A 13,949-nucleotide genomic window follows, 5' to 3' on the forward strand; every position below is an offset into this window, starting at 1 on the left:
AGCCGCAGGTGTATTCTTAGCCTCAGGTAGAAGAGTGGGATCATCAAACTTCGTATTTCATTACAGACGTCTGGCTTATATAGGTAACAAGACTGTGATCAAGGACATGGGGTTAAAAAGGAAAAATAGGAAAAAAATGGGATACTGATTCTTCTAGTGTGTGTGTGTGTGTGTGTGTGTGTGTGTGTGTACGAATGAAAATGAAACTTTCAGACGAAGAATTATGGAGACTTAGAGAGCAACAGGTAAGGGAGGGTGGGGGGGTAGGGAGGGTGATTGTGGTGTGGTGGTGGTGGTGGTGGTGGTTTCCTTGACGTGTGTGAGAGTGGAAAATAAATGTGAAACCTAATAATGTTTCACCTCTCTCTCTCTCTCTCTCTCTCATATGTACGTCATAGCTTTGCCCTAGGGAAGCTAAAGGAGGAGGAGGAGGTGGAAGAGGGTGCGAGGTATATGATGAGAAAAAAGCGTCTACAAATATCGACGTCGTGTGTGTGTGTGTGTGTGTGTGTGTGTGTGTGTGTGTGTGTGTGTGTGTCAAGAACGGACGCGTACCTTTTGATCAAGCTGTTTTTATGTAGACCAAACGAGGAAAAAATAAACAGGCCCTGAGCTGCTCTTTTTTTCCCTGTTTTTTTCTAGTTTTTTTCCTTTGTCGCAGTAGAGTATTTAGTATTTGTAAGGAAATTTTAAGACTCTTCCTCCTCCTCCTCCTTACTTTACTTTTTTTGTTTGTACTTTCTCCTCCTCCTCCTCCTCCTTCTCCATAGATTTTTTTTTCCTCATCGCTGCATCCTCTTCGTCCTCCTCCTTTGCGCCTTCATCCTGCCTCTCCTCCTCCTCCTCCTTCTCCTATTACTTTCCTGTATTTCTCCTTTGTTTACATTTTTGTTTGTACTTTTTCCTCCTCCTCCAACTTCTCCATAGATTTTTTCCTCATCGCTGCTTCTTCTTTGCCCTCCTCCCTTGCGCCTTCTCCCGGCCTCTCGTCTTCCTCCCTCCTCCTCCTCGGGGCATCAGGTGAGCATGGGTCGTGTTGTGCATATCCATTGAGTGTGTGTGTTCATACCTGGTGGCCGTGTGACCTCCATTTTCCACCTCACGGGCACAGGTGCGAGTGTGGGCGAGTCTAAGGAAATCACTGGCCTTTCATCTCGCTGCTGGAGGGGGAGTTAGGGGCGCAGCGGCCTTAGCGAGGGGGGAGAGGCGGGCCGAGGGCTGGGAGGTATGCAAATACGTAAAAGTAAATATCGAGCGAATTTTATCAAAGCGTGAGCCTCTTTGGCGGCGATGTAAAAGCTGTGAGCCCAGCCTGCCAGACGGAGCCGCGGTAGTGGGGCGGGGTGGGAGGAGTGTATGGCTAAGTTAGAGATGGATTTAAAGCGTGAGACGTGTTGGGGCGACGTTGTGTGCTTGGGAATGACGTCACTGAGAGGAGAAATGCGTGGTGCTCTCTATCTTCTAGCAAGCAACGTAGCATGACTTGCAGGATGGCTTTTGGCAGGGGGTGAAAACGTAAGGTAGGGTGGGAAAGGTGATGTGTGCTCCCTTCCCCTTTCAGCAAACAACGTGGCGGTACAGGCAGGGTGGCTTTTGGAAGGGGGTGAGCGAGAGGCAGGGTGGGGGATCAGGTGTGCTTGGGTACAGCGAGGCGTGGTGGAGAGGGCCGAGGCGTGACTCTCTCCCTCTTCTCAAAAACAACTCAAGTGACTCGCCAGAAAGCCGACTTTCCTGGAACATCGTCTCGTCTGCTTCCAGGGATGTAGGCGCGTCAGCTTCCCGCCCGCGAACTGCCCCTCCCGGACCGTTCTGACAGGCGCCTCTTGCTGATGTACAGTTTGATTTGCGGCGTGGCATTCCGGATACCGAAGCGGGGCTGTAGGCGTGATGGCGGCGGCAAGTGGCGGCGGTAAGGCAAGACATTCCCTCGCTGCGACCTCTTCCCTCACCCTGAAACGCTTCCACAAATCTGTGTCGCGGCGCGCTCTCACATTATTTACGGCAAAACCTTCGAAGCAGAGGACGTGTTGGCGGCGACAAGCCTCTGATGCAGACGCTCGGTCCCGCCGCGCGTCAGCCACTCGCCAAGTTTATCAAGCGCGGGACTTTGCGGAGGCGCCGAAGCGAAATGTTGTTCACGTAAAAGGTTTCCTTCAAGGTGAGCATGTACCCCTCCTCCTCCTCTATCTCTTCCTCCTCCTGCTTTCTCTCCTCCTCCTCCTCTCTTTCCAACTTCTTCTCTTCTCTGTCTCCTCCTCCCCAGCTTCCTTCTGAACCTCCTCCTCACCCCCTCCTTCTCCCCTTGTCCCTTTTCATCTTGCCTCTCCTCCCTCCTCCTCCTCGTCTCCTTGTCTCTCCTTTATCCCGCCTCTTCTCTCCTCCCTCTCGGTTGACGTCCGCTGGCCCGGAGATGTCACGTGGCTGTCTACAAAGCCTCACTGGAAGACAGATAAAAGCAGGATACAATATGGAAAATGTATCGCCTTGTTTTTGGCTCAAGCAATAGGCCGTTGGGACTTCGCGTGGCCCTGGACGACTCAAAAACAGGCCAGAGTTTGCGTCAGCCTCTGCGGCAGTGGCGCACGGCTTACTCGACCCCGCGCCCACGTCCACCTCAATCCAGCGGCCAAATACACCCACGCAAGAGGGAAAGAGATGACACTTGTCTGACACGGACCGGGTATAAAGGGAGGACGCGGGTCGAGGGGCGGCAGACCACTGGCTTGTATTGCCCGGACTCGAGCGTTCATCTTGACCGATAGAAAGCGTAACGACAACACCGAGACGACACGGCAGCTCATCATGTCTCTTCTCGTCTCGTTGCCTCGCTGAAGTCACGTGTTTGCCTCAGGATGTTCATTGGTCTTTACACTCCGGAAAACACGGTGCGAAAATGCTTAAAAAGAAAAACAACGCGTAGAAACAGTGAGAAGAAAATGAACGCTGAGAAGGAAAGAAAACGCAGCATCCCGTATTGACTAAACTGAAAAAAGGGAGAAAGTAAAAATACATAAAAATGAAGGAAAAATATAAAAAAAATTACTTTTTTCGCATACTTGTCTATTTAAGGTACGCTTGTGTTTTTTTTTACTTTTAACTTTACATTCTCCATCTGTTGTACTGTCTCTTTTCATTTTACTTTATTTTTGTTTGAGACTTATCCCTTATGTCTGATGCTTCTAAAACAGTATAACCTGAAGCAGAAACAAACCAAAATAAAGAGAAATAAAATCAGAAGCGACGACAAATGCAGAATGAAAGGCGAAAAATAAAGCACGTATCAAACAGGGAAGCGAACCCCCCTCACCCCTCTTTCCCTCCTCCCCTCAAAACCAGGAAAAAATGCCGGAACTCACTTCTACTCTGTTTTACGGGACGCTGCAGCCTGACCTGACGCCTGGCTGAGTAACACGGGATATCAGCGTGTATCGTGCGGATGTGGGGTTGGGGGGTGGAAGGAGAGGGAGTGGTAGGAGGTAGGGGGCTGTATGTGGCTGTGTGGTGGCGGGGGTGGAGAGGGGAAGAGGATGGAATAATAGGGCGATGGTGGAAGAAGAGGTAGTGGGTGTAGTGCAAAGAGGAAGAGGAGGAGGAGGATGAGGGGAAGGAGCAGAAGGGAAAGGAGGAAGAGGAGGAGGAGAAGCCTGGCTGTTTGGCTGTTCTAATTAATGAGGAGGAACGAGATGCGACTAAGAGAGAAGAAGGAAGGAGAAAAGGTACAGAGGAAGGGGAGAAGGGAGGGGCAGAAGGGGAAGGGAGAGGGGGTGTGGTGCCAATCTCTCGGGTGCCATGAACATCCCGCCCCAGTGCCACAGTTCAGACACAGCACCTCGGAGGCTATTCAGACAAACACACACGACCGTAAAAACGTCACTCGCCTTCCCCACGACTTCTATTTCGGGCGAGTCGGGTATGGATTGCCCGCCTCATGGAGAGTAATGGTTCCAGGGAGCAAGGGGTCGTCAAAGAGGCGCCCGTGTGTGTGTGTGTGTGTGTGTGTGTGTGTGTGTGTGTGTGTGTGTGTGTGTGTGTGTGTGTGTGTGTGTGTGTGTGTGTGTGTGTGTGTGTGTGTGTGTGTGTGTGTGTGTGTTTGTGTTTTCGAGGAAGAGGTGATTGTGTGTATATATATAGAAAGGGTACGTATATGTCGGTGTGTGTGTGTGTGTGTGTGTGTGTGTGCTGGAAATAATGAGTAAGCTTGTTTTACGTTGAATATATGTATGTCTGTATCTTCTAAAAGAGATATACACACATTAGATGCCGAGAAAGTTATAAATATAGTGTAAATGTGACTGGATGCAGGCTCTCTAAAAATGTGAGACAGACAGACACAGACACAGACGGACAGAAGCAAACTACGCACGCCGCTTAACCCACCTAATTCCTGCAATCCCATAAACAGAACGGTTAATAATTACATAATCAACCAATCATAAAACGGCAAAAATAGCGCAGCATCCCCTTATTATTACGTGCTACATCACACCACGTACGATAGTCAAGCAGCAACGATAATGTGTTAATATTGTAGGCCTCATCACCTTTGAGATTGCCATCGTCATCCTTGTTACTATTATCTGACATCATCACTATTATCATCATCCCAATGGTGCCAGTTCTCGTCATCTCATTACGTCGTCGTCAGCGTCTGAGGTCTGTGTCTGCTTATTCGATAACACGACGCGTCTTAAACTGATTATGCGGGATGAAACTATAGGTTGCTCGCTCTCTCTCTCTGGCGTTTATGCACTATCAAAACGGATATCTTCTCTTCCTACCAAGTTTTTAATTCTGTTGCCATATTGTCGTCTCGTTAATTACCTTATCCCCGACTTCCTAATAACTTCTTTAATGTCTGTATGTTCTTTGATCTTGCTCCGTACCGTCGTATCTACAGTTTCTCTTTACTTACTTAATCTCAATAACTTCTTCAATCTTGCAGCTGTATCATCGCTTCGCAATCTTTATCCTCTACATCGTTCATTCCCTATAAGATATTTAATCCTATATGTTCTTTAATCTTGTAGCCGGATCGTTGTATCGTTATCTACCTCATCTACGGTCTCTCTACAGGTCAAGTAATCCCTATACGCTTTTTACTATCTTTGGCATATCATCGTTTCATTATTTATATCATCCGCGATTTCTTTACATTCACACTGAGCATAGAAAACGAGAGATCAAGAACTGTACTCCACACGCCAGGTATTTTTTTTCCTCATTTTCTTTCTCGTCTTCGTGGGTTGAGTCTGGCCTGGTACAACGTCCCTCACGTAATTACTCCTTCAGGTGTTGACGTCATGCGCAGGCCAGCCAGGCAGTGGTAAAAAGTGGGGCGGCGATACAAAAAATAATATAAGTCGAGGATTAGCGCCTGTGGGTAAGGAGCGACACGAGCTACCATCAAGAGGCCAAAGATATTTCCCACAAGTCTTCGTACTCTTCCTGCGTCCACAAGTAGGAGGAGGAGGAGGAGGAGGAGGAGGAGGAAGGGAGAAGGAGGAGGAGGAAGGGAGGAGGAGGAGGAAGGAGGACGGTGAGTGTCAACAAATGTCATCAACTTAATTATTTTCGCCTCAACCTCCTGCATTTCCTCAAGAGGCTCCTGGGTGGATTTCGAAATTGGCACACGCTCTGACCCCCTCGAGAGAGAGAGAGAGAGAGAGAGAGAGAGAGAGAGAGACTCGAGAGAGAGTTGATCGACAATTCGAGAGAGATCTCTCTCTCTCTCTCTCTCTCTCTCTCTCTCTCTCTCTCTCTCTCTCTCTCTCTCTCTCTCTCTCTCTCTCTCTCTCTCTCTCTCTCTCTCTCAATCGCAGTTTCTGAGAGGAAGTGTGTGTTAAATTAAAAATGCAAAATATACTGATAAACTCTTACGAAAAGTGTAATTAAAGTTGAAATGAAGAGCGCGCGCGCACACACACACACACACACACGTACGTACGTGGGTTTAAGAGCAAGCCAGACGGACCAACGGACTGACATATATATGGGTTAGCCTGACACGCGGACAAATGGCTGGATTGCCCCCACCCCTCTCTCTCTCTCTCTCTCTCTCTAAATCTATTTTTTACATCATTGAATATATAATTTCATAATGACAATAATATCTATAATAATAATGATGATATAAATAACAAACGACACACTAATTTCCCCCTTAATCTGATCAATTAAACTAAATGATTCAATTACGGGAATTACAATTGACTCCATACTTTTCATTCCGGTCAGGATTCGTAATACAAGCACAGTTTTATTAGCGCCCCTATATCGCCTTTACCCTTTACACAAATGAATTCCTCCCTTTAACTATTTCCTTTTTAACAGGTTCTTTCACTTTTAATTATCACGTTGCATCATAACTGTCTACCTCGTCTTTTGTTTGTATTCTTATTCGGAACTTCTAAACTCCATATTTCAACCATCTTAACTGTGTGTTTTTTACTTTTTTTCACACTCAAACCAACATACCTTATTTCTTTATTTTCTTCTTCAATACATCTAAACCTAATCTATTCTAACCTGTCCACCCTAGAAACAAACCCACTCACTACAATTTGCCCTCATACATATCATTTCTCCACGTACACCTATCCACCCAATCCACTCACCTGTACAGAAATGCCACCCTCTTACCCACTGTAAAACGCACACCCCACTTCTCCTCCACACACCTATAGATCCACTCACTTAATTGCACGTAAGCTCCACCATCTCACCTACTTCAAGATTCCTACATTAAATTTCTCCGCCTACACACACTTGTCAACCAAACCCACTTGCCTGCACCTCCAACCAAATATCTTCTCACCTACACACACACACCTGTCAACCTCATCCTCTCACGTGCTCATCATCCCCATCCACTCAACTACAACCCACCTGCTCCATTCATGACAATTATCCACCTACACACACCTGGCTGCCACACCGATCCACCTGTCCATAACCTCACTCAGTCACTCGCAACAACACCTCCACTCCATACATTAGCCGTTATTGAATTCTTCCGTCTTTTCCCTCCTCAGTCTTGTTCCTCCTCCTCTTCTTTATTTCTGTACTGTGTCCCCAAGAGATGGTTAGAGGAGATCCATTAGTCTGAGTCTCCCCTTCTATACCTCCGCTCTTTATCTCTCTCCCTAATTTCCTTCCTTCCCTCCCTCCTCTTTCCCTAGTTTGTGTTCTCCATTCATTTTCTCTCCACCTCTTTCATTGTTTGCTCTCTTTCTAAAGTTTCTGCGGCTTTTCCTGTTGTCACCCCGCTTCACGTTTCACTAAATATATATATAACTTTTAATCTACATCATAAGTTTCGTATTTCTCTCTCTCTCTCTCTCTCTCTCTCTCTCTCTCTCTCTCTCTCTCTCTCTCTCTCTCAGTTTAATTATGAATCTCTTTGCCTTTACATTCTCGATCTCTCAATTTCCTGTGACTCCGCGTCGAAAGAATAATCATTCAGACGCTTAAATGTCAATGAAATGCTGAAGCTTTTATGGAAATGCCTTCAGTGCTGCATTATTGTTCAGAGCCTGGCCCACTCGAGAGAGACGAAGAGAGAGAGAGAGAGAGAGAGAGAGAGAGAGAGAGAGAGAGAGAGAGAGAGAGAGAGAGAGAGAGAGAGAGAGAGAGAGAGAGAGAGAGAGAGAGAGAGAGAGAGAGAGAGAGAGAGAGAGAGAGAAGGGTCAAGGTTCAGGCCAGTGGCTGTGAGTAAAGAAAAAATGTTAACTAAATAGAAAGGTTTTAGCTAGGTTTCGTTTTATATAATGCAGTATAAGAATGTTTTTTGTTATTATTATTATTATTATTATTATTATCATTTTCATATCATCATTATAGCTATTATTTATATTCATTCTCTCTCTCTCTCTCTCTCTCTCTCTCTCTCTCTCTCTCTCTCTCTCTCTCTCTCTCTCAGGAGGAGGAATCGGTACCAAAAGCTAATCAGACGGAAACACACACACACACACACACACACACACACACACACACACACACACACACACACACACACACACACACACACACACACACACACACACACACACACACACCTTAGAAGTTACACAAGAAGAAAATAACTAAACAACTAAACTGTATCAAACCACCACCACCACCACGCGCCACCCTGGGAATAAGGCCGAAAAACAACAGAGCATCGCGATCCTTTGTTACTCTATTCTCATTCCTTCCTTTCCATCCCTCTCCTCCTCCTCCTCCTCCTGCTCTTCCATCTCTTTCTTCGTTCGTTTTCTTTTCTCCAATATCTTTTTTCTCCAATTTGCATCTCAATATATTTTTTCTTCTTATTTCCTTCCTTCCTTTGACAATGATCAACAAATTCTTTTCCTGGCTGCGTCTCTGAACACACACACACACACACACACACACACACACACACACACACACACACACACACACACACACACACACACACACACACACACACACACACACACACACACACACACACACACACACACACACACACACACACACACACACGGTAGATGAGGTCTTGCTGAGGGAAAATGACTGTCATTTCTCAATATTTTGTGACTTTTTTCTGGGGAAATGAGAGAGAGAGAGAGAGAGAGAGAGAGAGAGAGAGAGAGAGAGAGAGAGAGAGAGAGAGAGAGAGAGAGAGAGAGAGAGACAGAGAGAGAGAGAGAGAGAGAGAGAGACAGAGAGAGAGACAGAGAGAGAGAGAGAGAGAGAGAGAGAGAGAGAGAGAGAGAGAGAGAGAGAGAGAGAGAGACAGAGACAGAGAGAGAGAGACAGAGACAGAGAGAGAGAGAGAGAGACAGAGAGAGAGAGAGAGAGAGAGAGAGAGACAGAGAGAGAGAGACAGAGACAGAGAGAGAGAGACAGAGACAGAGACAGAGACAGAGACAGAGAGAGAGACAGAGAGAGAGAGAGAGAGAGAGAGAGAGACAGAGAGAGAGAGAGAGAGAGAGAGAGACAGAGAGAGAGAGAGACAGAGAGAGAGAGAGAGACAGAGAGAGAGAGAGAGAGAGAGAGAGAGAGAGAGAGAGAGAGAGAGAGAGAGAGAGAGAGAGAGAGAGAGAGAGAGAAACACAGGTACGCCCAGGACAAATACAGACGGAAAAAGCTCATACATAGACGAAAGGACAAATATACAAAGACAGACTAAGAAGAAACAGAGAAGAAAAGGAGAGACGGTCATAAACAAACAGAAAGACTACCCTCACACACACATAAACAAACAGGCAAACAAACAAACACAAACCCACCTGGAAAGCATCATTGAGAGAGTGCATCCTCATCCTTTCCCTTTCGTTGCTTTCCAGTCGGCGAAGGTTCCTCTCACGGGCGGAGGAGGACGGTCGCTTGCGCCGCCCCGAGCTCCGCCGCTCACCCCGCCCACCGCCCACGCCCACGCTGACGTCATCGCTCACGGAGGAAGAATCTGTGACGTCACCGCTTCCAGCCCCGCCCACTTCCAATAGCCGCTGTCGCCTCCTCTTTCCCCCTCGTTCGTACCTGCCGAGATGGGAATAATGGAAATATATTGCGTTGTTTAAGCTGGGTAATGGTGAGAGAGGGCTGGACGAGGCTTTGGGGATGGGAAGGGGAGGGGTGGGGTGTGTGTCTGGGGGATGTGGATAGGGTGCGTGGGTGGTGAGGATGGGGAGATGATAAAGTGCGTGTTTTAAGAGTACATGGAAGAAGAGAAAGAAGTGGAATGGATGCTGTGGAGGAGATAGTAGAGTGGAGATTAGTATGCTGTAAAGGAAAGTGTGGAGAGGTGTGGAAATGAAGATAAAGATGCTGTGAGGTAATAGAAGATAGGGGAAGAAGGGTGATGATGAAAGAAAGCATGAGGGAAAGGACAAGTTGTTAGATGAGATAATTCGTAGTAGGGAAGGAAAGAAGATGTAGAGGAAGGAGTGTGGATGAGGGTGATGATGAGAGGGAAGTATAACGAAAGGGGAAGACGATGAAAGGAAAATATAAAGGGAAGGGAAGAGGAGTATTGAGGAAAACAGTGAGGAAGTAGTGAGAAAGGAAAGGGACGAGTAATGTGGGGGATGAAGGGTAAATATGAGGTGTAATTAGTGTTTTGTAAAGAAGGTGAGCGGGGGGGGAGAGAGGGGAAGAAGTAAGGTGTAGGGGAAAGGGAAAGTAAGGAGTGGAAAGCTATCGGAAAGGAAAGGGTTAAGTGGGGGTGACGGGGGAAGGAGGAGTTGAGAGTAAGAAAGGAAGGGGTAAGGTGTTAGAGGAAGGGAAAATCAGGGGAAGAAAGTTATCGTGAAGGGATGGGGAAGGGGAAAAGTAGGGAAGGGAGCCTCTCGAAGGGGATGGTTCAGGAAAAGAAAGGGATAAATGGAGACGGAGACGGAAGGGGTAAGGTGTAAGAGGAAGGGAAAATCAGGGGAAGAAAGTTATCGTGAAGGGATGGGGTTGGGGAAAAGAAGGGAAGGGAGCCTCTCGAAGGGGATGGTTCAGGAAAAGAAAGGGATGAATGGAGACGGTGAAGAGGGGAAAAGATACCGGAAAACAGGAATAAGGATAGAGAAAAAAGGAAGAGGCAAGGTCCAAGAGATATAAAAGAACGATAACCGAGAGGGCGGGTTAGGGGGAAGAGTGTAAATGGGTAGGGATAAGGAGAGGAGGTGGGCGGAAGATACAAGGAAAGTAGAGAGGAAGGAAGGGAAGGGCAACGGTTGGGCTCTGAGGCCCGGGGATAATAAGGGGTTGTGCCAAACATTATGTAGTGGACATAACCCTCAATAATAATATTTTTCCCGGCAAAGAATGAGCCTTCAGCTTGGGCCGCGGCGTATGCTGCTGCTGATGGTGATGCTGGTGAAGGTGTGGGTGGTGGTGGTGAGGGTGGGGAGGGGGATAGTGGTAGGGTTTAATGGTGAAGAGGCGATGGTTACGTGTTTCGGTGTAATACCGTTTTATTACCTATTACTGCTACTATAAATACTCTTTTTGCTACTCCCATTACTGTCGTTTTCCGTCAATCTGCCCATGGGCGAACGTAGGCGAGGCACGTGGGCTCTGCGAGTTTGTCATCTGTTGTGATAAGTATTCAAGCTATTTTTTCAATGACGTATTTGAAGGTTTATGTATACAAAAAAAAAAAAAAAAAAACTTTATATATATTTCAAGCATGCCAATTTGCATCGATAATATGCCTTACTAGCACACGAAGGACAAGCCTATTTTAAACAGTGTGGTCAGATCATACCCGAACAAACCTTTGAAATGCCTACGCTTTATTGAGCTCATTTTAGGTGCATAAAAATACATCTGGCTGTGTAAAGGCAAATATAGGGCATTATCATTAATTACATGTAAATCACATGACTAATATTCAAAATAGCATAACATATTGCTGATAATGATGCTGGGCTATTGCGAATATTGCTTAAGTGATTTACATGCAATAAATAATTGAAATACCTTTTATTTGTACTTACAGAGCCAGATGTCCTTGTATGTACCTGAAATGAGATAAAGCATAGGCCATTGTTTGTTCGCCTATGACCTGACTATGCTGTTTTATGCAAGTTTACCTTTCGTGTTTTTGTAAGGTATATTATCGAGCTAAATCGGTATGTTCGGGAAGGTGGTGGTTTTTGGTATACACAAACATTCAAATATACTTTTGAAAACATACGTTGAATATTTATCATAACAGTTGAATTACACTCAGTCACGAAATAGCAATGCGCATGTGCCACATCTAACAAAACTCACGGTTGTTAATGGACAGATGAAATAAAACCTTCTATGCAAGTAGTACTGCTAACCCACCATCACTACTACTGCCACTACCATCGCCTCCACTACCATCGCCTCCACCACCACCACCACCACTGCTTCATAACTATACGCACTCCACAAAGCCCCACCAATGTCAGAATCTACAACACAGAAGCCAGAGTAGTCATCGGCCCATCCTGCAATCTCTCCCTTCCTGCCTTCCCCCACACCCACACGAGAACACGCATACGACGAGGAGAGACAAGATGAAGGGAAGGGAAACACCGAAGGAAAAGTGTATATACCCAAACATATTCTCTTCCGCGCGCGTGTGTGTGTGTGTGTGTGTGTGTGTGTGTGTGTGTGTGTGTGTGTGTGTGTGTGTGTGTGTGTGTGTGTGTGTGTGTGTGTGTGTGTGTGTGTGTGTGTGTGTGTGTGTGTGTGTGTGTGTGTGTGTGTGTGTGTGTGTGTGTGTGTGTGTGTGTGTTGCAGAAGCTAAACAACAATAACATCAACAACAACATGCCTTAAGGGACGCAACATTTAGAAAGAAACCAAAAGGAAACGAAAACTTCCCACTCACAGCGTTTGGGAGGCTCACGAAGGACACTTTTGCTTGGCTCTTCCCGGGTGACTTTGCTGCCTGTTTTAGGAGGTTGTGTTCGGCTGGCAGACATTGTTTTTTGGGGGGTTTGTGTGATTCGTGACCTTTAAGAATCAATTAAAAAATACTATTGCCTCTGATTCCTTTGGCGTTTTTAGTGTACTTAGTTTGTTGTTACTTTTATGTTCATGGTTCCTTTTATATTTAATGCTGCTCCGGAATGGATACATTTTGGCGATAATGTAACGATGATTATATTTTGCTTTCCTTGCATCCTCTGTTAACCTGTTTTCTTCATCATCATTCCCCTCCTCCACCTCTTCTACCTCCATCTTATCCTCCTTTTCCATCTCTTCTTTCTTCGTTTCTTCCTCCCCTTTTATCTACCTATCAGTTGAGGAACAGAGCTAAAATATGTATTCCGTGTATAAGCATGAACTATTTCCATTATGAGCAACTTCATTTATTTACTTTGCAATATATCAGTTAATCCAATAACAAAGACACAAACTAAGCACGAATATTCTTTCTTACTGTCGTAGGTAAATATATCAGAGACTTAGGCCAGCGTCCTCCCAAGGGTTCACAGTAAGCCCATTGTACTGATAAGCCGTGCTATGTTTCCAGAGGAACACAAAAAAACACAAAGGAAGAACAAACAACAGCAGACCTGATGGTCCTTACGGGGCTGTTTTTGACAAGCTCCACTAACTATCTAATCAAAGGTGGAAGATGAAGGACAGCAAAGGCGAAGGCTCCTCCCTTCAATTGTGCGTAAAATGTCACTTTCTACGATGAGCACGCCATTTAAAATCTTTTCGGTCCTTCTAACCTCCGGTGGTTGAGGTGATAAACAATCTTCGTCGTTAAATACGGATGCGAGAAAGTTATTTTTAGGATTGTAGCCATTTCATTTTCATCGTTCGTGTGGTTACCACAGGAGGAGGAGGAGAAGGAGGATCAAGACAAAGAAACGAAGAAAGAAGAACCGAAAGAAGAAAAGAAGGTGACAGAAGAGGTGAGAAACGAAAGAGTAAAAGACGAAAATTGCAGAAAATAAGGAAGAAGAAAAGTAAGGATAAAAGGAAGCCACAAAGGAGGCTCAGGATCAGAAAGAACAGATGGAGGAGAAAGAGAAAATGAGGATGAGTAGGAGGAAAAGAAGGAAGAGGAGGAGGAGGAGGAGGAGGAGGTAGTGGTGACGGTAATTAAACGGTTCAAAGAGTCGACAAAGATACAATGTTTCCTCTGTTCTTCCTGCTCCTCCTCCTCTTCTTCCTACTGCTTATCTTGCCTCCTCCTCCTCCTAACCAGTCTTATATTTCTCCCACTCATTTCTTCCCTCCTCCTCCTCCTCCTCGTGCTGTGTCTAATTCTCCTACACCCTATTACATGGCTCCATTGTTTATCATCTACCTCATCTTATTTTCCAGTTGTATCCCATCTTTCCTCTTTCTCTTCCTCACAGTCCTGCTCCAAATATCTGCACTAGTTCTCCTTCCTCTTTTATCTTTCCTTTATGTTTTTCTCTGCTTCCAAATTCTTTCTCCTCCCTGTTCCTCTTTCTCGTCCTCCCTCGTCTTCTTTTCTTCCTCCTCTTTCTCAT

At 45.8% G+C, this 13,949-nt stretch overlaps 1 protein-coding gene and 1 long non-coding RNA gene across 5 annotated transcripts in view; one reads left to right on the top strand and one right to left on the bottom strand.

Moving 5' to 3' along the window:
* Positions 1-9,459, top strand: part of LOC127008979 (uncharacterized) — a 123,660-nt gene extending 114,201 nt beyond the window's left edge. For both annotated transcript variants that reach the window (XR_007761497.1, XR_007761496.1), the window contains one exon: positions 9,312-9,459. This is a non-coding gene — a long non-coding RNA (uncharacterized LOC127008979). The remainder of the gene's footprint in view (positions 1-9,311) is intronic.
* Positions 1-13,949, bottom strand: part of LOC127008977 (twist-related protein-like) — a 283,842-nt gene that overhangs the window by 5,721 nt on the left and 264,172 nt on the right. For all 3 annotated transcript variants that reach the window (XR_007761495.1, XM_050881531.1, XM_050881533.1), the window contains one exon: positions 9,255-9,504. Coding sequence is in view for 2 of the 3 variants with exons in the window: in XM_050881531.1 (XP_050737488.1) it covers positions 9,255-9,504 (250 nt within the window). In the remaining variant the exon portion in view is untranslated. The remainder of the gene's footprint in view (positions 1-9,254; positions 9,505-13,949) is intronic.

The sequence above is a fragment of the Eriocheir sinensis genome, chromosome 39 (genome assembly GCF_024679095.1).
Source record: "Eriocheir sinensis breed Jianghai 21 chromosome 39, ASM2467909v1, whole genome shotgun sequence".
Classification (NCBI taxonomy): Eukaryota; Metazoa; Arthropoda; class Malacostraca; order Decapoda; family Varunidae; genus Eriocheir; species Eriocheir sinensis.